General features: G+C 54.4%; 1 protein-coding gene across 3 annotated transcripts; it reads left to right on the top strand.

Moving 5' to 3' along the window:
* The first annotated feature begins 811 nt into the window (after positions 1-811).
* ASIC1 (acid sensing ion channel subunit 1) lies at positions 812-26246 on the top strand. Of its 3 annotated transcripts, XM_086713431.1 has the most exons (12): positions 812-1456; positions 2316-2693; positions 3298-3493; positions 20256-20406; positions 21022-21149; positions 21432-21582; positions 21963-22019; positions 22490-22643; positions 23083-23174; positions 23674-23753; positions 23842-23946; positions 24105-26246. In XM_086713431.1, the coding sequence occupies exons 2-12, from the start codon at positions 2332-2334 to the stop codon at positions 24207-24209; spliced, it is 1581 nt and encodes a 526-aa protein (XP_086569557.1). In that variant the 5' UTR covers positions 812-1456; positions 2316-2331; the 3' UTR covers positions 24210-26246. The 3 variants fall into 3 exon arrangements, with proteins under 3 accessions (XP_086569557.1, XP_086569555.1, XP_086569556.1); XM_086713429.1 differs by lacking the exons at positions 812-1456; positions 2316-2693; positions 3298-3493 and adding an exon at positions 16749-17561 and having other exon boundaries at positions 21429-21582; XM_086713430.1 differs by lacking the exons at positions 812-1456; positions 2316-2693; positions 3298-3493 and adding an exon at positions 16752-17561.
* Positions 26247-26583: the final 337 nt, after the last annotated feature.

The raw sequence follows: 26583 nt of genomic DNA, 5'->3' as shown, positions 1-26583 counted from the left end.
TAGAATCCTGGTCCCCCACACCCCCCTCCTCATCATCTGACACCATCAGACCTCAACAGTCTCTGTGCTAAGAGCCCCTAATGAGCATCAGCAAATTAACAACTTCCCTTTGATTGCTCCTTCTCTGTTAATTGGATAGGGAGGGCCCCCCAAGGCCTCTCAGAGAGGAGGAGGAGGGAGGGAGAGAAGGAGAGAAGTGAGAGCTACAGGAGCAGCCCCCAGGCTTGAGCTTAGTGCCCCAGAATTCTGCTCCTTTCCTGAGTACAGCTCCTCCTTCCATCTCTTCCTCATCCTGTCCGCCCCCACCCTCCTAACCCTCCACCTTCCCACCCCACACCCTTCCCTTTCCCTTTCTTGACTTCTGTCCAAAACCTTGACCTCTGGCTATTTCTTCTTTCTCTCTGCTCCTTCAGAGGTTTAGCAGTGAGGGGCTGCCAATATGCCACCCTCCAAAGGCAAGCCCAAGGCTCCAAGGATGGAATTTGGGTGGCCAAGGCTGTATGTTTGTTTATATATGTACATGTGTGCCCATGTCACATGTAGGTGGGAGCAGGGATAAGAACAGGTGAATGTGTCAGCTCCTGGGTGCTTGCCCTGTAGGCCAGGCCTCTGGGATGCGTGGGTGTCTGTGGGGGTGTGTGTGGCTGTGAGTGGCGTGGTGTGACTCTGGTCTTATGTGTGTCTGTGTCTCCACACGAGCAAGTGCTTGAATCAGTCAAGTGTGACTCTGGAGCTTGCGCGCGCGTGTGTGTGTGTGTGTGTGTGTGTGTGTGTGTGCGCGCGCGCGCGCGCGCCCGCGTGTGCCACCAGAGGAAGCAGCAGCAAGAGGCAGGAGCATCGATCCGAAGGAGACAGCGCGGGGAGGGGGACGCTGGGGGCAGACACCCTCCCGCGCGCGCGCGCGCGCGCGCACACACACACCTCACACATAGTCACACACAAGCCATAGGGCCTCACAGGCAGAGAGACGGCTCCGGGACCGGAGGGAGGCAGAGCCGCCGAGAGCGGCCGGGAGGAGGGGGCGAGGCAGCGGGGGGAGCCCTCGGTCCCGCTCCTGCGTCCGGGGGCCCCGCGCTCACACCGGCCCAGAGACACCCTCACAGACACCCGTAGGCGCGCACGCGCACCCTCTCCCCTCCCCCTCCGCCTTCCCTCCCGCCGCCTCCCGGCCGGACGATGGATCCCTGCAGATCCCGGGGCTGAGAGCACCGCGCACCGCGCCGAGCCCGGGCGGACCGAGCCGAGGCGAGCGAGCGAGCGCGCGCGGGCGGGCGGACAGAGCCGAGCGGAGCCGGGCCGGGCGGGCCGCTCCCTGCAGGGCTCTGCGCGGCGTGCCGCGGCAGCCGCGGGCTCCGGCTCCGGGCCATGAGCCCCTCCGCGGCTCGGCGCTGAGCCCGAGTCCGGCCCCGCGCCCCAGGACCCGCCGCCGCTTGCCGGGTTCCCGAAGCCCCCTCAGGTGGGTTTCCGATACCCCCGCCTTTGGCTGAGGGACTCCCCAGCGCCCCGAAGCCGAGACTTTCCTCCCCTCTCGCTTTTCCCCAGCTGCTGGGGCGGCTCGGTGGCTGGGGAGGGGGGCGGGGGCCGAGCAGGGGATCTGGCTGCGTCGAGAAGCTGGACTGGTGGGGGGGTTGCGTCCGGGGCGGGGACAGCTAGCTGTCATAGGGAACCGTGCCCCCCCCACCCATGCATCCACCTCCGGCTGCCCTCCACCCCCCACCCCAAATAGACACACACATAGCCTGCGCGGTTAGGAGAACTGGAGACGCCCGCAGGTGAGGACTCTGGCTGGGCCCCTCCCCACCTCGCGGGGCGGGGGTGGGGGGGGTGGGGGGGTGGTTAGCCCAGGTTTAGCTCAGCCAGATGAAAGCTCAGTCCTGGGGACACCCTTGGCCAGGAGCTCCTGACCCTGGGTTCTGTCCATCTGGGGGAGTTTTCGTCTCTAGGATGGGGTGGACATTCCTGTCCCAGAGTGACCCCACATCTGGAGGGAACTCCTGTGCCTGCCTGTGGAAATATTGGGACTTCCCTCTCACCCTCCAGTGACTATATCTGGGGTCTCCCCTGGCCTGGGAAGCTTTCCTGGGAGGGCATTCTCTTGGCCTGAGCTGACCCCTGTGCCCCCGCATTTGGAGGAACCCTCTTCTACGAGTGTGTCCCTTGGCCGGCCACCTCTGGGCTCACACACAGAGGGAAGTCTCCTGCCCCAGGGGCAGTGACCTCTGGTGTCGGGGATTCCGAATGGGCACATGTGCAGGGCCCCCCAGGTGTACTCTCATCTCAGGACAATAACAGCCTCCCCACCCCCCCTTCCCCAGGACCCCCTCGGCCAGGATGGAACTGAAGGCCGAGGAGGAAGAGGTGGGTGGCGTCCAGCCGGTGAGCATCCAGGCCTTCGCCAGCAGCTCCACGCTGCACGGCCTGGCCCACATCTTCTCCTACGAACGGCTGTCTCTGAAGCGGGCGCTCTGGGCCCTGTGCTTCCTGGGCTCGCTGGCTGTGCTGCTGTGTGTGTGCACCGAGCGAGTGCAGTACTACTTCCACTACCACCACGTCACCAAGCTCGATGAGGTGGCTGCCTCCCAGCTCACCTTCCCCGCCGTCACGCTGTGCAATCTCAACGAGTTCCGCTTCAGCCAAGTCTCCAAGAATGACCTGTACCACGCTGGGGAGCTGCTGGCCCTGCTCAACAACAGGTGGGCGGCTCCCACCCATCTGCTAGCCGGGCTCCTTGGAGTTGCATGCATCCCAGCTCCCGGATACCCCTATCAGGGGGCTCGCCTCTCCAAACCTGCTGTAAAGCCCGGACAACCCTGCCCTCTAGGCCCCCCAAGCCTGCCACTCACAGCAAAGGAATTGGGGTACTGCTGAGCACGCTGTTGAGGGAGCCCAACCTCTGATCCCAGCATAGTCCCAAACAGCTCTGCCCCTGCCCAGCCTGAGCTATGAGACATTAGCACCTTCTCTGGAATGACCTCTGCCACCCTCCTGCTGCTGCGTCTTGATCTTCTCCTCTATCTTTAAAGGGTAGGGACTGTAGTATAAAGATAGTTCCTGCCTTGATGTCTCTGCCCACCTCTCCCTTACCCACGTGGCCACGGCAGATCCTACTGTCTTCTCAGACCCCGGGGTTCAGGTCCTCTGGACACACCCAGCTCTCCTGTGCCTATGCCCAGGCCTGCTTCCCAGGGCTGATTGCTACCCTCCTCCCTCCCTGCCCCCCCCCCCCACCGAGGTTGGGTATGGGACACTGGAGGCCCAGTCATGCTGATCCATGCACTGCTCACCCCTGGGCTTCAGGTATGAGATACCGGACACACAGATGGCAGATGAAAAGCAGCTGGAGATACTGCAGGACAAGGCCAACTTCCGCAGCTTCAAGCCCAAGCCCTTCAACATGCGGGAATTCTATGACCGGGCAGGGCACGACATTCGAGACATGCTGCTCTCCTGTCACTTCCGGGGGGAGGTCTGCAGCGCTGAAGACTTCAAGGTGGTGAGTGAGTCCCCTGGTGTGGGGCATGAGTCAGCCCTGCCCCCAGAGGAGGAGGTTAGGAGCCAAGGGCCTCTCATCAAGCTTGCTACTCTGGGAGAGGAAGCTGTGGGTCCCTGGGGTTTGCTTCTGTCCGGACGGGACTTAGTTCAGCACAGGGGCACGTGTGCTCTGTGTAAGGGCCTGAGCATCAGCCTTGTGTCCACGATGGCAGGAAAGAGGGCCCACAGTTCATAACACACATCAGGCTGACACACGCACTCATACACACACACACACACACACACACACACACACACACACACACATGCCCTGGCATGGCTTTGACCTCACAGCTTACTGTGTGGGCTGCAGGTGTCAGCGCTGGACATGGTGGTGGGTATGCCTTATTATTGAAATGAAGTCTGAGGACTATCACCTGGGAGCTTGAAAGAACTGCAGGACTTAGCTACTCCACTTCCCCTGACCAACTGAATCAGAATTTGCATTTTAGCAGGTGATTTGGACTTAAGTTTGGGAAGCACTGAAAAAACTGGGAAGGGAAGCTTTCTCTTAAATAGCCAGACAGGTAATTCTCTCTGTGCCACCCCTGTCCACATACACACATACACACACACACACACACACACACACACACACACACATATGCACACGCACATGCACACACACACATACACATGCACATACTGTCCGATTGGGTTCCCCCTTTGCCAGCAAGACCCACAGAGCCAGGGTCTGAGGAAGGAGAAATTATTTGGGGTACACAGTCATGGCTGAACTGGAAGTTCCCTTTGCTTTTTTTTTTCATCCCTTTGCTCCTTACAATGGAGATGCCCCCACAGACACACACACACCACTCCCCACAGATGGGGCTGCCTCAAAGCCAGCATCCCAAGGAGGGTTAGGGGAACTGACTTGCATCTCACGTGCCAGGTGATCCTGGGCAAGTCCTATAGATTCCTGAGCGGTTACAACCAGACAGGCTGGAAAGGGCCCAGAGGACCTGGAGCCATGTGTGAAAAATAACACCAGATGAGAGAACGATGCTTATAACCCTTCAGAATGCTTTGTAGGCTGTCCTTCAATCCCCTGGATAAACAGCCACATTATCTCTATTTTACAAATGCACAAACTGAGGCACAGAGAGGTAGAATGAGTTGCCTGAGTTCACGTGGTTGGTTAGTGACAGATTCAGGATTAGAACTCATGTCTCATTAAGTTCCAATGAAGTGTGCTCTTTGTTAATATTGTTGGCCCTGTAGTCACTGTATCCATTTCCAATCCTGATCATTGCTCTTTGAAAACCCAGCCTCCCCTAGGACCCCCTTGCTATCCATGCCTGCCCCCAATTCTCCGCTCTCAGATATTCCCTTTCCTTCCTGCCCGTTTCCCCCCCTCCTTGCCTGCTTCCTCCCAGCATTATGGGAGCATGAACTGCATTTGCTTGTGTAGAAATGTTGGAGCTGTGGCCATGCTTGTTTTCTCCTGCTGAGGTTACACAAGGATTCCCAATTTCCTTATGCCCTGCTCTGCCAACCAGCTTCAGGTGCCTTTGTCAATCCTGCCGGACAAAGGTTTCAAGACTACACTCCTTGCCGAGCCAAGCTGATGGGGAGCCTAGAATGGCACGTTAACCACTTCCCTCTTTCCTTCCTCAAAACAGAAAAGTCCTGGATTCTCCAGAGCCTGAGACCAAAGGGTTCCTGGGCTCACCAACTGTATAGCCATGAGTGGTAGAAGCAAGCGAAGGTAGAAGTAAGGCAGAGCCTTCCTCTGTAACTTACCCGGTGTACAGGCAGAAGGGACCAGCAAGAAAGAGAAAACCCATTAGCTTGAATGGCTTGTAATTCTGGACGGTGGGCAGAATACTTGGCTCAACCCGAGAAGGTGTAAAGTGGGGGTTTAATTAGTCCATAGAAAGTGTTCAGTTGAGGCTCCATTTGTCCCTCATGCCCAGAAAGATTCCAAGTGGTGATGCCGAGACACGTTCGGTTCGTGAAATTGGAGATACTGAATTGTGATCGGTCCGTGTTATCTGAGGGAACAATTCTAAGTAGACAGATGGACATATGACTGGTTCACAAAGCTCTGGAACAATCTGAGTTCTTCCTCTTGCTTGGGGTTGGGGTAAGGGGAGACACAAGAACTAGTAACCTGCAGACCCAGCACTGGCACCTCTTGGTTCTGGGTCGCCAGGGAAGACTAGGTTTTGGATGTTTCTGAGCTCATGTCAAAGACCTGACCCTGAATCTGGCTGCACCCAAACCTCTCAACCCCTCCTTCCACCCTCTCTCATAGATCTCCCTGCCCGCCTCTTTCCATGTCAGGAACTATACCACTTCCGCCAATAGGGATGTTACTACACACATGGGAGTTTGGTTGTGAATCCATGTCTGACATCTCCCCAGTGGAAAGGAAGGGCTCAGGCCCTCTCCTCCAGCTCCCTGGTACTAAGGGGCACAGACACTCCTTGCCGGATGCTCCACCTTCTCTCTCTTCTTCTTTAGTCTAATAGTTAACATCTGCCTCTCCATCCTTGCCATTCTCTGCTAGGCCAAGAGGTATGTACTTAGCCCCTGGACAGACAGGGCACTGATGGAAAGCATTTGCCTATTGGGTCAGAGCTCCGGAGAGACTGTCCTGGCATCTTCTGCTGCCTTGAAACAGAGGTTCTAACTAGAAATCCAAGCCCTGGCTCACAGTTTTTGCAAAATATAGCGTGCAGAGGTACATGTGAATTCCTCTCCTGGTTTCCAAGGGCAAAGCTTATCCAACAGTGAGAACCTTGCTCACGGGGGACAGTTCAGGGGGCATAGGAAGGGCATATTCTGGTCCCTCAAAGACCCCAGCTTCTCTAGCAGGGGTCTGCAGTGATGTGTTTCCCCCAGACGTGCTTCTGAATCCAGCTCAACCATAGGGGATGGACTGGTGGTCACAGAGTGTTTGACTGGGTCCATCCCCCAGCCGTAACTGAGTCGGCTTTGGAGAGTAGGAATACATTTGGGGAACCTGGGCTAAATCTGGGAGAAACTGATTTGGAAACTCTTTGGGACTGAAGAGGCAGAGGGCAGAGGGCAGACATTAGCGGCTCTCTCCTGAGCTACCATAAGAGCAACCAGAGACCCACTCTCAAGGACCCTGTCTTCCCTGTCCACTTCTTTTCCTTTGAGGTGGGGTGCTTCGTTGCCAGGGCAACAGGGTCTGGGGCTCCGCTCTCTCCCACCCCAGCTCGAGGCCAGCCAGGCCACGGCAGGGCAGGGGTTCCGTGGAGGGGGACCAGGGGCGCAGCTGTCTGCCAGTGTCTGGGTGGGGGCCGGAGGGAGTGAGCACAGTCGCAGCTGGTGCCAGCCTCCAGCTGCACCTTATCTGTCCCTGGCAGTGGGAGCGCCTGTGTGGCTGGAATGCTGAACAGCACCAGGGGAGGGGGCTGGCAGATGGCTGCCCAGTCAGCCCTATGCCACCCCCCTCCTCCAGCTGAGACCCAGAGCCTTTGCCTTGGGGGAGAGAGAGTGGGGAATTCATTTCTGGACCCTGGAAGAGAAGGAAGGGGAGGGCAGAAAATGGAAATCCTTGGGGTGGGTATGCAGTGGAGATAGTATTCTCTCTCAGGTGGGGGTGGAATTGGGGGATAAGGGATTGAGGTGCCTACAGGAGTCCCCCCCCCCCGCCAGGACCCAGAGGCACAGAAATCCCCCTAAGATTCTGGAAGGGGACAGGACTCTTCTGGATCACCTAGAGGGGTAAGAAGCAGATATAAGAAGTGGGTGTAGGTGGGTGATCCTGGGACCTGGAGAGGGGAGGGAGCAGCCATCTTATAGCAAGCTGAGCCGGGGTGCAGGTCCCAGAGAGAGCCAGGGCTAGCATGGGAGCATCCTTATCCCCGACTTGGCTCTGCCCCTTCACTGACACCCCTCACACCCACACACCCTGGCTTGCCTCATCCCCCTCCCACCGCATAGCAGCTCAGACCAGCTCAGACCTCACTGAGTCTGTTCCCTCCAGCTATCAGGGAACGGAGGCTGCTGAGGGGAAAAGCTGCCCAGACTGCTACATAGAGAGCAGGGTCCTGAGCAACCCTGCCCGGGGGCAAACGCCCAGTGGTTTTTGTTGGGGGGGGGCGGTTAACGGGGAGCATGCACAGATTGCAGAGGGACCGGAGAGGCTGGAGCTGGGAAGTTAACTTTGGAGGAGGGCATTCCTTCCAGCCTTATCCTTCTCTCCCTCCCTCCCTCAGAAGTGCCTGAGGTTGGAGGGAGGAGACGGGAGTAGAGCCAGGTGCAAGAATCCCGGGGACCCTGGTTGGGGTTTCTCCCTCTCTTTCCGTCTCTCTCTCACAAACATCCTTTGGATAACGTAGTTTCCTCTCTCACCTCCTCTCCCGGTCCTTTCTTCCTCCCCTGCCATTCTTGACTCCACCCCTCTCCCAGCTAAGAGGCTACTCCAAGTTAATTGATCTCTCGGCTGTTGGCTAAAGTAATAGGGAATTGATGTAAGTAACTAAGTGCCTCTGGGGGCAGAGTCGGAAGTGCAGGGGTGGAGGGAGCACCTCCAAGCCTTGGGCCTTTCTCCTGCCCCAGACTGCGGAAAACTCAAAGGTAGGGTCGCTGCTGCACCTGGTATGCATCCATCTGGGAAGCAGAGGGAGGCCTGCAGGGAGGTCCCGTTTCTGCTGCGGGTGGAGGTTGCTTCTGAGCATGCTTCAACTTTGGTTCATTACTGTGACAGAGCCCCTTCTAAGGGCCAGGCCCCATGCTGGGTGCCAGAGACCCAGTCCCTGCCCTCAGGGAGCTTGGAGTTAAGTGTGGTACCCAGAGAGGCTCAGAGCCTAGAGAGTGGTGACAGTGACAAAGGAAGCCTCAGGGAACAGGGAGTAATGTGACTGGTACCAGAGGACCCTCGACATCTGGGTGGAGTCCTTCCAGTCTCCCCAGGCCAGCTCAGCTATTCAGAAACTCTAGGGTTTTTTTTTTTTTAATGTTTATTTATTTATTCTTGAGAGAGAGAGAGAGAGAGAGAGAGAGAGACAGAGAGCGAGCAGGGGAGGGGCAGAGACAGAGAGAGGGAGAGAATCCCAAGCAGGCTCCATCTGGTCTGTCAGCACAGAGCCTCACGTGGGGCTCCAATCCACGAACTGTGAGATCATGACCTGAGCTGAAGTCAGATGCTTAACTGATTGAGCCACTCAGGCACCCGAGAAACTCCACTTTCATAGAATGTGTGGTGACTCTCCACCCCCACCCCCACCCGCTGCCATCCTCCCCCAGCAGATGCACAGCTCACTGCTCTCCAGCAGGGGTCATTGTCTACCTCCAGCCAGGCACCCTAGGCACAAGCCTGCCCTCACGGTAGGTCTGAGGTGTCTGCTCCAGGAACTTCTACCCTCTGGCTGAGAACCTCCCAGTCAGGACTCTTGTGTGAGGATTCTGGGAGGCCAACCTGGGAAGCAGACAGCAAGAATGAGAAGTGATGCCTAGTTCTGGCAGAGGGCGAGGCTGGGCATGGGGACCCCTGGGTTCTATTTTAGGCATAGTTTCATCTGGCTTCACTTCTTAGCTTCTAGGCCCAATTTCCTGTGAGGAAAGGGGGCTCTAAGGAGTTTGCTAAATTCTTCTTTGCCTGGGGGCAGCCTCTCCCTCAGCCTCTGGGACTCTCTAGCTAAGCTCATGCTGGCCCATGTGTGGAATGGATGTATGGTACTGACTTTTCTGGACACATGGATCAGACATCTTGTGGGAAAAAAAATTGTATATATGTTTTTATTTATTTTTGAGAGAGAGAGTGTGTGTGAGCAGGGGAGGGGCAGGGAGAGGGGGAGACAGAGGATCCAAAGCAGGCTCTGTGCTGACAGCAATGAGCCTGATGTGGGGCTCAGACTCACAAACCGTGAGATTATGACCTGAGCTGAAGTCAGACGCTCAACCCCCTGAGCCACCCAGGTGCCCCTTCCTTGTGGAAAATGTTAAAACGAGCACAAAAATGCTGTGTATTCACCTTGAGGGGAAGTTCCCTTAAGAAACTCTAAGGACAGAGACTCTGGCATCTCAGGTTTTCTAAGGCCACCCCCCAGGGAAAGGGAGGACAAATTGTGATTTTTCTGAGCTACTATGAGTTCTTGGAAAGAAAACCCTTTCTCACCTTTCTCATCTGCACCTCCTTGATGTGACTGCAGTCCCGGGGGCCCTGGGAAGGGGGGCTGTGTAGCTTAGTGCTGTGTGTCTCTAATCAGTATGTCACATCATCGGGCCAGGCTGGGGACATTCCTAGGGGTGAGATGGCTGCAGTGGCCTTGACCGTGAATAGCAGTCAACTCAGCCTTCCTTATGACACATTCGCTGCATGTGGGCCCCAAGTGGGCAAGCACACATGTGCACCTCCATGGTGAGGTCTGAGGATGAGAGAATGGAGATGTAGATTAGGTGAGGTGGACGTGTGTGGATGCGCATGGGGGCACACGCCACTCAGTGTGGTTGTGGGAGGGAGCTTGTGTGCAGGCAAACCTCTGGTTGCATGCAGAGCACATAGCAGCAAAATTAATCATCTCTTCCAGTCGAGCTTTGCAATATACAAACTCCCTTTGCTTTAGCTCATGGTCCTCAATTCTGGGAGGCAGGAAGATATTAATATCTTCACTTGAAAGATGAGGAAACTGAGGCTCAGGGATGTTAGGTGACTTGTGTGAGGTCACATAGCCAGTGAATGCCAGAGTGGGACCTTGACTTCAGATCTTCTAGATCCAGGTTCTTTGTGTGTGACTGTAGGAGCAGATGTGTGGAGCAGGGTGGTGGGGGGAGGAGGGTGTCTGGCTTCCCAGCTTGCCGTGTTCTCTAAAGAAGCAGGAGGCAGGAAGGAAAAGGGTACAAAGGAGAAGGAGCCCCAGACTCAGGTTGGCCACACCAAGTCTCTTGATTCCTCTGCCTTTTCATTGCACCACCTGGCCAAATCCCGACCTTAGTAGATAGACCCACCACTGGCTTTCCTCAGGGTGGCTCTAGGGCAACCAAGCTCTACCGGAGGAAGTCACACAATAGGCCAGCTTGAAATCACCTTGTGCCCATGATCAATATCCTGAAATGGGCCTGCTGTGCCACCTGGCAACCCCACTGTATTTTCCTGGTCACCTCGCTCTTCCCAATGACTACTGCAGACTTCTCCACTCATCTCAAACAGCCGCCCTTCCTAGCCCCCCCACTCACCCTCAGCAGATGACCTTGCCTCCTGCTCCACAGAGAAGATACAAGCCTCAGAAGATAGAAGCCTCAGCCAAGAACTCGCCCTTCCTTTGGGCAGCGATCCCCAGAGGGGAGCATTCTTCTTATCTAGGCTGAAAATCTCAATCTATTCTTTCCATCTGATCTCCTACCTATATAGGAATTTTACCCTAAAGATTTTGCCTCTCCATCTACACTCGGTCTCTGCCTCTCCAGTGGAACCTACCTACTGACACTGAAACATGCTTATGATTCTCCCATCTAGAAATACATAGCTAAAACGACAGCTATCATTTATTGAGCACTTGCTATGTATCAGGGTTGAGGTTAAGATAAAAACCAAAACCAAAGGTCTCTCGACTCCACAGCTCCCTCCAGCTCCAGCTCGCACACTATCTCCCTGCTTCCTTTCACAGAAAAAATTCTGAAAAGTGATGTATATATTCCACTGTCTCCATTTCCTCATCTCAAACTCTCTCTTCAATCTGCTTCAGGCTGCCATCTGCCTGCCCCCAGCACTCCACCAAAATGGTTCTAGCTGCGGCCACCAGGGACCTCCATGTGGCCAGATCCTGCAAACATTCTTTATCCTTACTCTCTCAATAACATTCAAAAATGGTTGACCACCTCCTCTTTTTAAAACCGTTCTGTCCTGACACCCACACACTCTCGATTTTCCTCCTTTGTCTAGTTCCTCCTTCTCTGTCTCATTGCCAGTTCATTCTCTTTAACTTGGCTGTTCAATGTCAGCACTACTCAAGTCTCAATCCCAAGCTTTTCTCTTTTTATAAATCATGAGGGCACAATTTAATGGTGCAACTTGATGAATTTTTCATTAGTACATTTTTACATTGGTGTATCTTTTTTTTACATATAAGATTTTATTTTTAAGTAATCTCTACACCCAATGTGGGGCCCAAACCCATGACCTTGAGATCAAGAGTCACATAGCCAGGTGCCCCTGCGTTGGTGTATCTCACAATGTTATATTTTATGTATTACATCAGTATGTACTTACATCAGTATTACATCAGTATGTACTTACATTGGCATAAAAGTGTAAAACATTTCCAGCACCTTAGAAAGTTCCTTTAGGCCCTTTCCTAGTCAATACTGTCCCATAAAAGTTAACCATTATTCTGACTTCTGTCGGGACAGTTAAGTCCCACCTGTTCTTGAAGTTCCTAGAGTATATGTATCCTCCATACACACTTTTGTGCTTGTCTTCTTTTGCTTTCGATTTTGTCTGTGACATTATCTTGTTTGGTGTGGTGGTAGTTAGCTCTTTGTCAATGCTGTGTTGTATCTCATTATATAAATATACCAAGATGTGTTTATCCATTTTACTCTTGCTAGACATTTGGGTTGTTATTAGTTTTTTGGCTATTATAAATAAAGCTACCATGAACATTCTTGTTTATGTTTTCTGCTTGTCATAGGTACTCATTTCTTGGGTATATAACTAGGAGCTGTGGTTAAGTCACAGGTTGGGATTCTGTTTAGCTTCAGTGGATATTGACAAATCAGGCTTGTTTGCTCTTTCTTTCTTTCTTTCTTTCTTTCTTTCTTTCTTTCTTTCTTTCCTTTCTATTCTATTCTTGGGCCATCTCATCTTCACGCATGACTTCAGTCAGCATCTATACACCAGCGAGTGCCAGATGTATGCCTCAGTCTAGCTCTCTCCTCTCAGCCTCAGCACCAGTGACCAATCTCCCACTTCACATCTCTACTTGGATGTCCCCAAGGCTCCAAAAACCCAGCATGTGCAAAGCCAAATTCATCATCTTATCTCCCAAACTAGTCCTTGCCTTGTGTTCTGGCCTAGCGAGCCACCCCACCATACAGCCACTTATGCAGACTAGAAATCATCCCTGACAGTCCCATCTCCCTCACCGCCCTTAACCGGATCTGCCATTGTTGCCTCCCAAATATCCCTACCCTACTACCCTATACCAAGCCAGCCCACTACTCACCATCTTACCTAGACCCTGCAATCGCTTCCTAACAGGTCTTCCAGCATCCCCTCTGGCCACTCCAGAGTCCTTTCTTCAAAACACTGCTCTGATCACTTGAAATTCTCCCACGGTGCGCCTCCCATTGTCCTTGGACCAGAATCTTTGCTGTGGTCTTCAAAGCCCTGAGAGGTCTGGGTCCTGCATGTTCCTCCAGCCTGTTCTTACCCTGCCCTGGCTTTCCAACTACATCCTCCTCTGCTCAGCTCTCTCCTTCCGTGGTCTTCAGGGCCTTTGCATGACTCTGCTCTCTAGAATACTCTTTCCCCCTGCCTCCCCCCCTACCCCCATGCAGACCTTTACCTAATTATGCCTCCTTATTCTTTAGATTGCAATTAAAACATCACTTCCTCAGAGAAACTTGCTTTGATTCCCAAGGCTGGGTCAGATCTCCCTGTCATTCACTCCCATAGAGCATATTATTTTTTTTCATAGCACTTATCGTAGTTTGCGATTAAACATTTAGTTTTGCAATTTTTAGAAAATGGTGTCTGTCTCCCCCATCAGACAGTAAGTTCCACAAGGGCAAGATCCTGGTCCTTTATATATTCTTTTTTTTTTTTTTTAAGTTTATTTATTTTGAGAGAAAGAGAGGGAATGGGGGGGGGCAGAGAGAGAGGGAGAGAGAGAATTCCAAGGAGGCTCTGCCCTGTCAGCATGGAGCCTGATGTGGGGCTCAATCTCATGAACTGTGAGCTCATGACCTGAACTGAAACCAAGACTCAGATGCTTAACCGACTGAGCCACCCAGGTGCCCCTATGTATTCTTCACGTGTCCTCAGTATGTAGATACTCAGTAAATATTTGATGAATAAATGAAAGAATGAAGAAGGAGGAAGGGATTTGGAGGGGGATGATCTAATCCTAGTCTCATGCCCATTACTTGCTCTCCATGAAACTTGAACAGATCATTGTGCCTCAGTTTCCTCATTTGTCGGGGGGGGGTGTGAAGTTACTCAAACCTGCTTAATTCACTAGGTTGTATAAGGATCCCATGAGATATTAATTGAAGAGCATGAAACATTGTACAGATGTTGAGGGCGAGGGAGTTTAGAAAAACATGTGGAGAAAATCAGAAACCACTGAGTCGCCACACACAGCTTAAGAGCGGTGCTGGGTAGGGAATGACACGGGGAAGGGTTGCATCCTTGGACAGAGGGTTCAGAATCGAGTGCTGCCCTACCTGCGTTCTGCTTGCCCACTTCTCCTGGGGCCTCTGTGTGTGCTTGGGGCAGGCGGGGGGGGGCGGTCTGTGTGTGCTGCTTGATACTTTCCTTACCTCCCATTACTGTGAAAATTTTGGATTTGTCTACTGGAACAAGATGTGGTAGCAGAGAATGTTAGAGGATGGAGGAGGGAAGAAATGTGGTTGGTGTGTGTGTGTGTGTGTGTGTGTGTGTGTGTGTGTCTTTGTTGCCCCACAAGGCAGCTGTGTGTAGTGATGTGTAGGTGTGCAGTGTGGGTCTTTGTGTTGGTGTGGGGGAAGAAGTGTCCTGCCATGCTGGATTTGCCGTCCTCTGAAGCTGCTGTGTGTGCGCGTGCCCTTCTCTCTAGTGAAGCCTCGTGGTGGAAGTGTCTGTCCCCTGTCTTGGTGTCTTCCCTCTGGAAGTCTAACCTACCTCTCCGGCCAGAAGTCTGAAGGAGGGGAACAATGCCCTCTAGTGGGTGTGGAACGCACGGGCAGCTGTGGCTTCCCCACCCTCACCCCAGGCCTAGAACTTACCTCTGAAACACACATCCTGAGGACAGGCAAAGCCTTCTAGAAGCTGAGGTCTGGGAGGGGGGTGCCCAGGTGGAGAAAATGCACACGGGACCAGAAACAGAAAAGGAACCCATGAATTCATACAGAAGAAGCCTGAGGACCACAGTCGAAGGGGGTTGGGGGGCGGTAATCTTTCTTCTCATCTCTTGAGTGACCTCTCTGGTTGCCCTGGGCGTTCCTGGTCTTCTTGGTTCTAGTTTCTTAACATGGTCCCTGGGTCTTGCTCTTTCATTTTCACGGTCTCTGTCTTCAAGAAGCTGTTGGTCACTGCTCATGCCTGAAGGGGCTTGAGCAGATTTGGACCCCTCATTCTGTGTCCTGAGTGGGTACTAACTTTGTCCTGTGCAATCAGGAAAGGCTTCTTGGAGGAAGTAACATGTGAGTAAGGTCTTGAAAAATGAGTAGAAATTCTCCAGATGGAGTCCAGGGAAAGCATGGAGCTGTGGATGAGCCTTGTGTGTATGCAGAATGGGAGAAGGGCATGGTGGCTAGGCACTAGACTGCTGTGGAAGGTTGGGGAAGGGGGGCTGGAAGGTAAGTTGCAAAGGCCTCATAGCTCCTCTTGCGATGGAGGTGATTTCACCAAGAGGCACTGGGGCGTGAAGGTCTCTATGCAGGAGAATGGTCAGAATTATATAAGGTGGGGAGAAACTACTGGGAGGCAGGGGATTGGGGAGAGCAGTTGGAAAGCCATTGTTTAGGCAAAAGAGGTGGAGGCCAGTCTGAGGGCAATGGTGAAAGATGGAGATGGGCCAGAGCTCAAACACCGCTCTTCTTCTGGGGCCTCTGTGTCCCTGGCAGCAAAGCTGAGGCCAAAGGTCCTATATTAGTCAGTTCTGCTGGCATCTGGCACCCTGCCTCCAATCCCCAACACACTCCAGGGTCTCTGCATGGAAACAGAGAAGGGAAGAGGTGTGGGAGCAGGGAGGGAGGGGAGAAAAGGAGGGGGAAGGAGGTCTGAGGCTGTGTGATGGTTAAGGAAGGGCAAGGCCCAGTAGACTCATCTGACCTCCACTGCTTACCTCTGGTCCTGCAAAGGAAGGGTTAACAGGCTTCCCCTCTCTCCCTCCCTTCCACTCCTCCCCTCAGGTCACCTTCTAGGCCCTAGAGACTTGGCTTGTGGCTCAAGTTCCTCAATCATTGGCCCTGAGTAATCAGAGCGCACAGAGGGGCCAGGGGCCTGGGGGCAGAGAATGGTAAACTGGGGGCAAGTCTCAGAGACTGAGCAGCCAGGGGTATGTATGAGGCTGAGGGTTTGGGGAACACCCCGAGTTGGTTCCTGACACTCTCCACCTGACCTAGCAGTATTCTCTGATCTCAATTTCTTCCACCTACCAGACAGAATTCCTCGAACTCCTCTCCTGGACGTTGAGGGGTGGGCAAGCTGGGAGGGGAGTGGTGGTCTGCCAGGAAGCTTTTCAGCTGCAAGAGACAGGGTCCTCCCCCACACTGGTGCCGGGAACTGGCCATAAATGAGTCTGTGGTCAGTGAGAGACCTCTGCTAATGGAACCTGGGCTGCCCCCCAAGCCACAGAAGGGAAAGGTGGAGGAGGGGAAAGTGACCTAAGTGTTGCTCAGCACAGGGGAGGGTGAGGACTTGAAGCTGAGCCAGAATCAGGGGAGGCAGGGGAGGATAAATGGGGTCAGGGACTGGCGGGAGGGAAATTGGAGGTCAAGGCAATGATTACAGGGGAATTAAGGGTTCAGGAAGTAGCAGGGTAAATTGGGGTCAGGGCAGTGACTGAAAGGGAACTGGGGTCTTATGTGTGTATTGGGAGATGATGGGGGTATATGGTCAGTGAAATAATTGGGGGGATTATGGATCAGGGGGAGTCATGGAGGAATTAGAGGTCTGAGAGAGCCGAGAGTGCAGAGGCTCTGATATCTCAGGGAAATGGCTGCACCAGGTGAGAATGGGGGCGAGGACCCAGAATTGGGACAGGAAGACCAAGGGAGATGCTGAGGAACCGATGGGATGGTGATAGGGAGCTTGAATGTCATGGGGGAGGGGCAGGGACTGTGGCTCTGGGCTGTGGAAGCAAAGGAATCTGCTAGGTCCCATCTCACCTGGAGCCCCTAGGCTTGTCTAGGGTTTCCACTGTCTTCAACCCCCTCTGTCCTGCTGGAGCCGGTGACGGGAAAGGGGCTCCCTCCCGTCCATCAGCCTCCCTTTCCCACCGCCATCCATTATTCATCAGCCCAGAGGCCCGCCCTGTGGCAGAGCAGGCAGGTCCTCCTCCCCACGCCCCGCCCAGTCTCGGCCCCATCTCAGCCACACTGCCACGAAGGCCCTGGCAGAGAAGGACAGCTGGCTGGCGAGGCGGAGGAGACCTGGCAGAAGGTCTGGGTGGCTGGCTCTGCCGGACCCTGCCTGAGATCACATCTGTCTCTCCCTTCACCTGCCAGTCCCCAGTGCCAGGAAGCCCCTGGAGAAGATGCCCATCCAGATCTTCTGCTCTGTGTCATTCTCCTCTGGAGAGGAAGCCCCAGGGCCCTTGGGAGATGTTTGGGGTCCGCACCAGCGGCGGCAGCGGGACAAGTCAGAATCAGAAGAGGAGGAAGAGAAGGAAAAGGAGGCAGTGAGGAAGAAGGCTAGAGAGGGGGATTCGCCCATGGATTTGGTGGCCTTTGCCAACAGCTGCACCCTGCATGGCACCAGCCACATCTTTGTGGAGGGGGGTCCAGGGCCGAGGCAGGCCCTGTGGGCAGTGGCCTTTGTTCTGGCACTGGGTGCCTTCTTGTGCCAGGTAGGGGACCGCGTTGCCTATTACCTCAGCTACCCGCACGTGACTCTGCTAGACGAGGTGGCCACCACGGAGCTGGCCTTCCCGGCGGTCACCCTCTGCAACACTAATGCTGTGCGGCTGTCCCAGCTCAGCTACCCCGACTTGCTCTACCTGGCCCCCATGCTGGGGCTGGATGAAAGTGATGACCCTGGGGTGCCTCTGGCCCCACCGGGGCCTGAGGCCTTCTCTGGGGAGCCCTTTAACCTGCACCGCTTCTACAATCGCTCTTGCCACCGGCTGGAGGACATGCTGCTCTATTGTTCCTACTGCGGGGGGCCCTGTGGCCCTCACAACTTCTCGGTGGTGAGTGGGGGCCCGGGCCGGGCGTAGCACCCTAAACGTGTCTGACATGGCACACCCTGACTGTCGCCTCCTGGGGCTGGGGCTGGTGACCACCTCCCCTGCCTCACCTGGGCCACCCACACTTCATGACCTGTCTCAGAGAGACCTGGCCAGAGCTTGCCCCGGGAGTCCCAGGGTCTGGAACCGGGCTGCTATTTTCGGGTCTGTGCCGTCCTGCTCTTCCTGTTAGAATCTTGAAATTCATCTGTGCTAGTTGGTAATTAGCTGCTGCCCTGAGGCCCCTGGTGTCTCCCTGAATATTCTCCAGCATCTCCAGCCCTTTCCCAGACCTCCCTGCGATCGAGCAGGGCCTAGGACCTTAGTCTGTCTTTGGGGTCAACCTTTGGTCTGATGGTGGGTACCTATTCCTGGCCTTAACAATTTTGACTGTCACCCCTGGACTGGAGCTGGGGCAGGTATAACCTGGTCTCTGGAGGCACAGAAGAAGAGTGTGGAAGGGAGGTGTAGGGGTGGGGACAGCCCCCAACTCCACCCCACCACACCCCTTCTCAGTAATGACCACAGCAGGGATGTCAGTGCATCCTCATGTGGTCTTTCAGTGTTCCTCCTACCGAGTGTGTATGTGTGTGTGTGTGTGTGTGTGTGTGTGTGTGTCTGTCTGTCTGTCTGTCTGTGTATCTGAGGGAGAACAACAGACCTCTAAATCCTCCCCTTCCCCTCCAGCTCTGAGTGACTAGGGATCCTCTTGCCCAGGGAAGCCTTCAGTGGGAGTCAGCCTCCTGCTTGCCCTCCCACTCTGGAGTTTAGGGTCCTTGCTGAGGCACCAAATGGCACCCCCTCCCCTCCCCACTTCAGCTTCCAGTTCTGTCTGGCCTGACTCCTCTCCTGCCCCCTCCAGGTGCCAGATGCCTGGCCTTCCCTTCCCCCACATCTGTCCCGCCATCCCCCACCTAGTCCATAGTGCAGGAGCAGGTGGCTGTCATCAGTGTGTCGTGGACCAACCGCAGACAGGGACCTCGAGGTTTTGGCCACTGGATCTCAGGCGGGTCGGGAAATACAGGAACGTGGGATAACAAAGGGGTCAACTTAGCTGCCTCTGGACCTGAGGGTAGAACACTTCTCACATAGAACCACCAGGTGGCAGCAGCAGTCCACTGGTCAACCTCACAGCCCTCAGCCCAGGCAGGGCTGGTGCTCTGGGCCACCTGGGGTCCCTCACCTTCCAGATGGAGGGTAGGCGTGGGTGTGCGTCTGGAGCCTGTGACTGAGTGCCACAAAACTTCCTTGTGGGGCTGGGGGATTGGGAGTTGTTGGAGTTCTGTCTCTACTTCATCTCTGGGCCTTACCCACAGAATAGAGGAGAGCACATGTTTTCTTTTCTGAATGGGGGAGGAGGCTGTTTCAGGAAGGGGGAAGGGGACAGGGATTCTATTTCTTAGGAACCTCCACATACCCCCACTGCTCTGGTCTGGCCTAACACCGTCTTTCTCTTTCCCTGGGCTGTGTCTGTAGACCTTCTGACTTGCTTTGTGGACTCTGTCACCATCAAGCAGTAGTCAAAGCATACTCACCCCATTTGTGGGAACCTGGAAACATTCAGGCAAGCAGCAGGGAGAGGGCCATAAGGAATTGGTTCACTCTTCTCTCCGTGGCTGTGTGGTCAGAGCTGTGATAAGGGCTGCTCTGAGGGATGGGCTGGAGAGACTGCCCCCAGGGCTCAGATCTCCTCTGAGGCCCTCATAGTTCTGCACAAACATTTCCAAGCATACCATGCCCTGAATGCTCGGTACCAAATCCTGGAAGAGGAGATGCTGGTGGTTGGGTGAGCATGGTCCTTGGGATGGCAACTAGGTCCGCTTTCAGGTTCTGGTGATGATGGGACAACGATGGACATAAGGGGCTCCTTGCTAGAGAAAACTAAAAAGCTTCGCTTGGTTTGGGGGAAGGATCTCGGGGAGAGCAAGATTTCAGATGCCTGGGGCAAAATCCAGGAAAAGAGAAATCATATCTCAGAAGGCCCCAGGATCTTGGGCCTGAGGAGGGGGCCTCAAGGAGGGAGTCTCAAGGAGGGACCGGGAGTATGGCAGTGACGGGATCCTGGTGATGGAGGTGTATATATGTCAGGGTCCCAGCAGGAAAAAGACTGCCACTCGGATAGTCTAATTGAAAAGACTTGAACAAAGGGTCTATTTACAGAGCTGTGGGCAGAGTTAAGGAAACTCTGCCTGAAGGGGCCTGAGGCACCTAGTGATAGTGGGAAGTTGTCACATACAAGCTAAAGGGGTACAGGGAGGCAGCGGTGCTATGCGGGGAGCCCTCCTGGCAGGGTCTGTAGTTACAGGGTCTAAACCACTGCCAGAACATTTTCAGAGGGGAGAAGGGTGGGGAGGGATGAACACCCGGATCTCTGTCTCCTTCTGCCCTCTGATCCCTTAGTGATAGCTCCCAGTGGCCATCCCGAACCCAGAGCCTGTCCAAGTGACAAAGGGGCATGGACAGCACACTCCATCAGGATCAGCTTTCCAGGGCACAGAGCAGGGCAAAGAAGGGCAGCGAATGAGTGAGAAGGAGGACAAATGGAGAATGGGCTACATAGAAGGAATCATTGCTGAGCAGCCGAGGGGTCTGGGGACAGCCCTTGGTAGGTAGGGGGTGCTGCCAGGACTCTCAGGTTCTTCACTCTGCCTTCACCAGGTCTTCACACGGTATGGAAAGTGCTACACATTCAACTCGGGCCGAGATGGGCGTCCACGGCTGAAGACCATGAAGGGTGGGACTGGCAATGGGCTGGAGATCATGCTGGACATCCAGCAGGACGAGTACCTGCCCGTATGGGGAGAGACTGGTATGTCACTTCTCTCTGAGACCCCTTCCCATGGCCCTAGTCATCAGCCTCCACCAGGGGACTCCTGAGCTCCACTGTGGGACCCGAGGCAGGACTTGGGCTCTCCTCCCTTCTTCCTAGCATCTTGCCATCTCCATCTCCGACTCTACCTGAATGCCACCCTCACAGTTCTCTGGCTCCCCCTTCGTGGCTCAGTTACTCTCCAAGGTAACCAGCCATCCCTTTCCATCAGTGGCCGCCACTCGCTCTATAAATAACTCCCTCTCTTCTTGGGCCGTCTGCTGTTAGTCTGGTCCCAGGGGGCCTTGGGACTGAGAGACATGAGGAGAAGAGAGAAAAGGAGAGGGAGAAATAGATAGTGTCTGGGAAAGAATATGAAACGCCGAGATGCATAGCTGAAGTCAGATAAGAAAAGTATGTAGGTTGCAGGGTTCATCAGGGCAGCATGCAGTTAGCAAACCCAAAAGGATCCTGGGGATGGGCCCCATAGACTAACCCCTCTCCCTGTCCCAGTGTGCACTGTGCTTATTCCTAGGAGAGGTGGCATGACCCCAGCTCTGAAGGAGGTTAGGGAGTCAGAAGCCTTCCCGATACATACCCCCCTCATTCCCATAGATGAGACGTCCTTCGAAGCGGGCATCAAAGTGCAGATCCACAGTCAGGATGAACCTCCCTTCATCGACCAGCTGGGCTTTGGTGTGGCCCCAGGGTTCCAGACCTTTGTGTCCTGCCAGGAGCAGCGGGTGAGAGGACCACGGGAGGCTGGTCCCAGGGTGGGGTGTTGAGGGGTCAAGATGGAGTGGTGGGCAATCAATACAGGAGGGACGGGTGAGCTAGGGTCTGGGTTTCAGTCTGACTAGTGAGAAGCATGAATGAACAGGAATGCTCTGTAAACTCTGAGACCCTCAGAGTCTGCAGAGGGAGAGGGGGCAGGACTCCTGAGTTCTGCATCTTGTCAGACAAGTCCATCAAGGTGACTCGGGGAGAAGTCCCCACACCCCCCAGCTCCCCGGCTCTCCCAGCAGCTCATCTACCTGCCCCCGCCCTGGGGCACCTGCAAAGCTGTTACCATGGACTCGGATTTCTTCGACTCCTACAGCATAACTGCCTGCCGCATCGACTGTGAGACACGCTACCTGGTGGAGAACTGTAACTGTCGCATGGTGCACATGCCAGGTCAGGCCCCAAAGCTCCAGACACAGTCTTGGGGCCCCTCAGCCTGCATTGCCTCTCACCAGCTCCCCATGCATATCAACCACCTGCCAACACGGAGGCAAGATTAATTGGCTTCTCCCCACCACAGTTCTAGCCCTGTCCATATTCCTATGGCTCTTGTCCCTCTGACCTCAATTCCTGACTGTACCTGTCAGAAAGTGTGGAAAGCATCCAAGAGGGGTGTGGACTGTGGGGTGGGTCACCTTCAGGACAGACTGGGGGCTGGCTAGTCCTGCCCTCCCACCCTCTCCTAGTTTCCAGTTTCTAGGCCCTTAATACCACCATCATCAGAAGACCCCTTTAATCTCCATCCTGCACCACTGTCTTTTCTCCTCTGTTAGGGGATGCCCCATACTGCACTCCAGAACAGTACAAGGAGTGTGCGGATCCTGCTCTGGGTGAGCACCCCTGTCCTGGGGTAGTCTGGGGGAAGGAAGGAGCCACGTGCATGGGGGTTTCAGACCAAGTTCCCAGAAGCTTCAGATAACTCCTGGATCAGGCTTCACTTGAACTCTCTCTCCTGTGTCTGACCTCAGCAAGGCTGGGAATGGCATCTCTAGAGGCCCCTGTGAAAAATGAACCGGGCTCACCCGGCAGGGGCCCTCACCCTCTCTCGTCAACACCTCAGCTGGTTGACCCCCAAGGGCCCTGAAGCAATGAGATACAGGATTATGAAATATCCATGGGGAGGCTGGGTGAGGATCAGCACAGGGTGGGCACAGGGCAGGCACAGGGCTGAGGCAAAGGACAGGTCAGGTAAAAAGAAGGGGATCCAGGCTTCCTTTGGACAGGGCCAGGATGTTCATGTTGGGAAGGTGCTGGCCGAAGAGCCCCACTCAACTGGTGCCTCTCACCTGGTCGGGCACAGACTTCCTGGTGGAGAAGGACCAGGAATACTGTGTGTGTGAAATGCCCTGCAACCTAACCCGCTATGGCAAGGAGCTGTCCATGGTCAAGATCCCCAGCAAAGCGTCAGCCAAGTACCTGGCCAAGAAGTTCAACAAGTCTGAGCAGTACATAGGGTAAGGGCTCTAACTGTGCAGGGCAGGGCCCTTGGGCTGGGACTGTAAAGGGTATAACGGGGCTTTGAGGGGCCAGCAGACAGGAGGAGGTTGAGATAACAAGGAGAAGGCAACCAAGGAGTCTGGGGTGGGCATGGAGGGCAGATCTAGCTGGAGCAAGCAAAGGAAGCACCTCTCTTTCCTCCTTGCTTCATTCTCTATCTTCATCCGCACTGCTACAGCTGGGGTCACTCCACATTTGCCAGTGTGCGGAGTGTCTTTTCATAGGTGCCATCACACTTAATCCTTACAACAATCCTAAAAGGCAGGTACCCCCATCGACATCTCATTTTATGGACATGGAGACAGATTCAAAGAGGATAACTTGCTAAGGTCACCTAGCTAGTAAGGGACAGAGATGTGACTTGAACCTAGGTCTCCTCCCCCAACCCCTTTGCAGGGAGAACATCCTGGTGCTGGACATTTTCTTTGAAGTCCTCAACTATGAGACTATTGAGCAGAAGAAGGCCTATGAAATTGCAGGGCTCCTGGGTGAGCTGCTCATGGCACTGTCCCCTTCCCATGCCATGGGCATGGCGTGACACCCTACTACCCAAAGCAGGCTGCCTACCTCTGTCCCGCAAGTTCCTTCCTCGCCTGCCATCCCCCCGGGTCCTTTCCCCAAACTCTGTTGTCTTGGTATATAGTGGGAGGAGGGGGCTGAACCTTCTCTTAGGGCAAAGTGGTAGAGACAGGCCTGTGGGCATGAAGGGGGGACTCTTTCATAAGCCTTTGAAAATTTACCCGGAAAATGAATGTTGGGGTATTTTGTATTTTCTGAATAACACCTGTTCACTTTAGAAAAGTTTTTAAAAAAATGCAGAGAAGCACGGAGAAGAAAATAAACCCCACCAGAATCGCTTTGTGCTCCTTCTGTGCAAAGGCTGTGGATCTTTTTGCAAATACGACTTAACTGTCCCTGTCCCAGTAAGCTCTGCTGCTTCCAAGGTGTCCTGACACCACTAACCTCCCTGTGCCCCCTCCCCTGCAGGTGACATTGGAGGCCAGATGGGCCTGTTCATTGGGGCCAGCATCCTCACAGTACTGGAGCTCTTTGACTACGCCTATGAGGTAATTGTGGGTGGGCCGTCGGGGTGGGGCCACAGGCGCTGCAGGGTTCCGGCCTGCCAAACCACTCACCACCCCACCTCTGTCTCAGGTCATTAAGCACAAGCTGTGCAGAAGAGGAAAGTGCCAGAAGGAGGCCAAAAGGAGCAGCGCGGACAAGGGTGTGGCCCTTAGCCTGGATGACGTCAAAAGACATGTGAGGGAGCAAGAGAGGGGTGCCCTCCGGCCCCGCCCCTTCCCCCCCCAACCCCAGGACCACCCCCCTCGCCACCTCTTCTCCTTTGCCTCCCCTGAGCCCCAGCACCACCTGTCGCCCTTCTGATAACCAGTCCCTGTCCTGTGCCGTTCCCCTAGAACCCGTGTGAGAGCCTCCGGGGCCATCCTGCCGGGATGACGTATGCTGCCAACATCCTACCTCACCATCCGGCCCGAGGCACTTTTGAGGACTTTACCTGCTGAGCCCCGCAGGCCACCGTACCAAAGGCCTAGGTGGGGAGGGCTAGGAGAATAAGGGGGCCCTCAGTTGCGCCCCTCCGCATCTGCCCTGGGGACTCACTCCCCCCTCCCAAGGTAGTCCCCCACTCCTGGGCAGTCCTTTCCTCTTGTCTGTGGTGAGGAAGGAGTCTTGACCATAGAGCCCTCTCCCTGCCTCTATCCCGTTCTTTTTATTTTTACTGAAACTAATCTAAAAAAAAAAAAAAAAAAACTTAAAAAAAAACTAAAAAACTAAAAACTAAAAAGAGAGAATGGGGCAGGTGACCTCAGGCTGCCCCTTTCTGCTCCATGCTGCCTCCCCCAGCTCCCAGCCTGAATTATGTCTGTCTGGCTGTCTGTCATCTGACTGTCCACCTACATTCTGCTGCCACCAGTCACCAAAGCCCCTCCCAGTGGGGGGTGGAGGGGATCCTTGGGGTCTGGAATTTGGCCCCGAATCAGAGAATGTACCTTGAAGGGGAGGGCTAGTTGCGGGGGGGGGGGGAGGCTTCCCCAGCCTTAAGAGACCCTCTCAGCCCAGTGTCCCCCCAACCGCAAATTTCCAGGCAAGAACTAAGACCCTAGTCCCCATTCCCACCCCCTTACATGTGAAGTCTCTATCTAGGGAGTTGGGGATGGGAATACCCCGAAGAAGTGGATGATGGGGAGAAGATGTGGCCCTGGTGCTGTAGGCCACATCCTGATACCTACAAGTTCACCCCCACCCCAGAACTGCTGGAGAGAAATCCCAAGAGGTAGCACTCCTCTACTGTCCCATGAAAGATCCAGCTGGTTGGCTTCCAGCTCAGGGAGAGGGACACTGGTGCCTAACCTCACTGGTCCCTCTCCCAGGGGCCCCTGCGGAGGGCCGCATCCATAAATTTTCTTATGGAACTCTCCCAAGTCCTCTCCCCCAACTTCATTTGCTTCTCTCAACAACCTCATCTGCATTTTCTATTTCTATATGATACAGACTCTATATTGCTATATCTCTGTATATACTTTCCCCTAACTCTGTCTGTCTCTACCCCATCCCCTCTTGTCTCTAAGAACCATCCTCCCGCTCCAAGTCCCCCTTTCTGTGTTTCTACTCCCTCCCTGGTCTCTGAATGCCTTCGCCTGTATAAAGAGTTGGACTCTCTCCCCTGGTGTCTGTACTGTGTACACACATCCCTCTGAGAAGCACAAGGAGACGACACGCGCATTGTAACCTTCGCACTGTCTCGGTGGCGACATAAAGGAAGCTGTGAATCACAAGCTCTGCCTCTTTCTGGCCTCACCCTCTGCCCCCAACCCGGGCACCCTATGCCCTTCCCGTAGCCTTAACATTCCCTCCCCTGTTTCACAATCACAAAGCCCTTTGCCTGGCTGACTGTGGCCTCCCCAGGGAAGGGATAGCTGCGGAAAGAGACCCTGCCCAGGGAGTGGAGATCTGCTCTGCACACCAAGCCAAGGGTGTCAGAGACAAGGGGAACTATGGTCTTGTAGCTGGAGAGACAGAAGTTCAGGTCCTCAGCCAGTGACCTTTCCTTCCTTCTGGGTGCCCAGCCTCCTTTCCTCACCTGATACCTAAGCCCACCACTTCTATTTTCTGGTGAGGTATGGTTTGGTAATGGTGGGGAAAAATACAGGTTTAGAGGGGAAGTTGAAAGCTCTGCTCTTCTGTCTCTCCCTTCCTATCTTAATGAGAAATGAGTGAAGTAGAGGGCCTGCCATGCCCCCTCCCCCAGGCACTCCTCCTAGGCCAGAGCCCTACCCCTTCCCAGGCCTTCTCCGCCCAACTGTCTCTTGGTCTCCAACCCCAGAACAGGACCTGTGGCAGGTCACCTGTGCACTGCCTGGAGCTAGAGAGTGAGGCTATGGGATGTTGGGGGAGCTCTTGGTTCTTAGAAGTTCCTTGGAGATCAGACCTCTCCAGAGGGAAGCAGAAACAAGGCCAAGGGGTGTGCACCAGATGGAGAACAGCAGGCAGGGCTACGGGTGACGCATGCCTCTGGTCTAATAAACTGGGTTTCAACCATCTCTTCAGTTGTCGTTCTTCTCTTATTTGAAGAGTATTTGGGCCTTTCCACGAAGTGCCTAAAACTGAGCTTAGCTTAGGGCCAAACAACTGGGGAGGAGTAAGGAGGCTTGAGCAAGGAGACTCTGGTTCTCCTGGGATGGGACAGACTGACCATCACACCAGGTATGGTTTGAACCACTGGGCAGGGAAAGAGGGAGAGGTCAAAGGTCCCAAAGAGAAGTCCTAGCACAAAGGATTCTTTGGAGAGCGGGCAGGGTCAAAATCCAAAATAAAATCTGGAGGCAGCTTAGGTTTTAAAGGTCAGGGACAAAGTTGGGTCCAAGTTCTGGCGTGAGG

This window comes from Puma concolor, chromosome B4, assembly GCF_028749965.1.
Source record: "Puma concolor isolate L17-30 chromosome B4, mPumCon1.1.hap2, whole genome shotgun sequence".
Lineage (NCBI taxonomy): Eukaryota > Metazoa > Chordata > Mammalia > Carnivora > Felidae > Puma > Puma concolor.
Note: the sequence above shows the minus strand (reverse complement) of the source record. Positions and strands in the feature narration are given on the sequence as shown.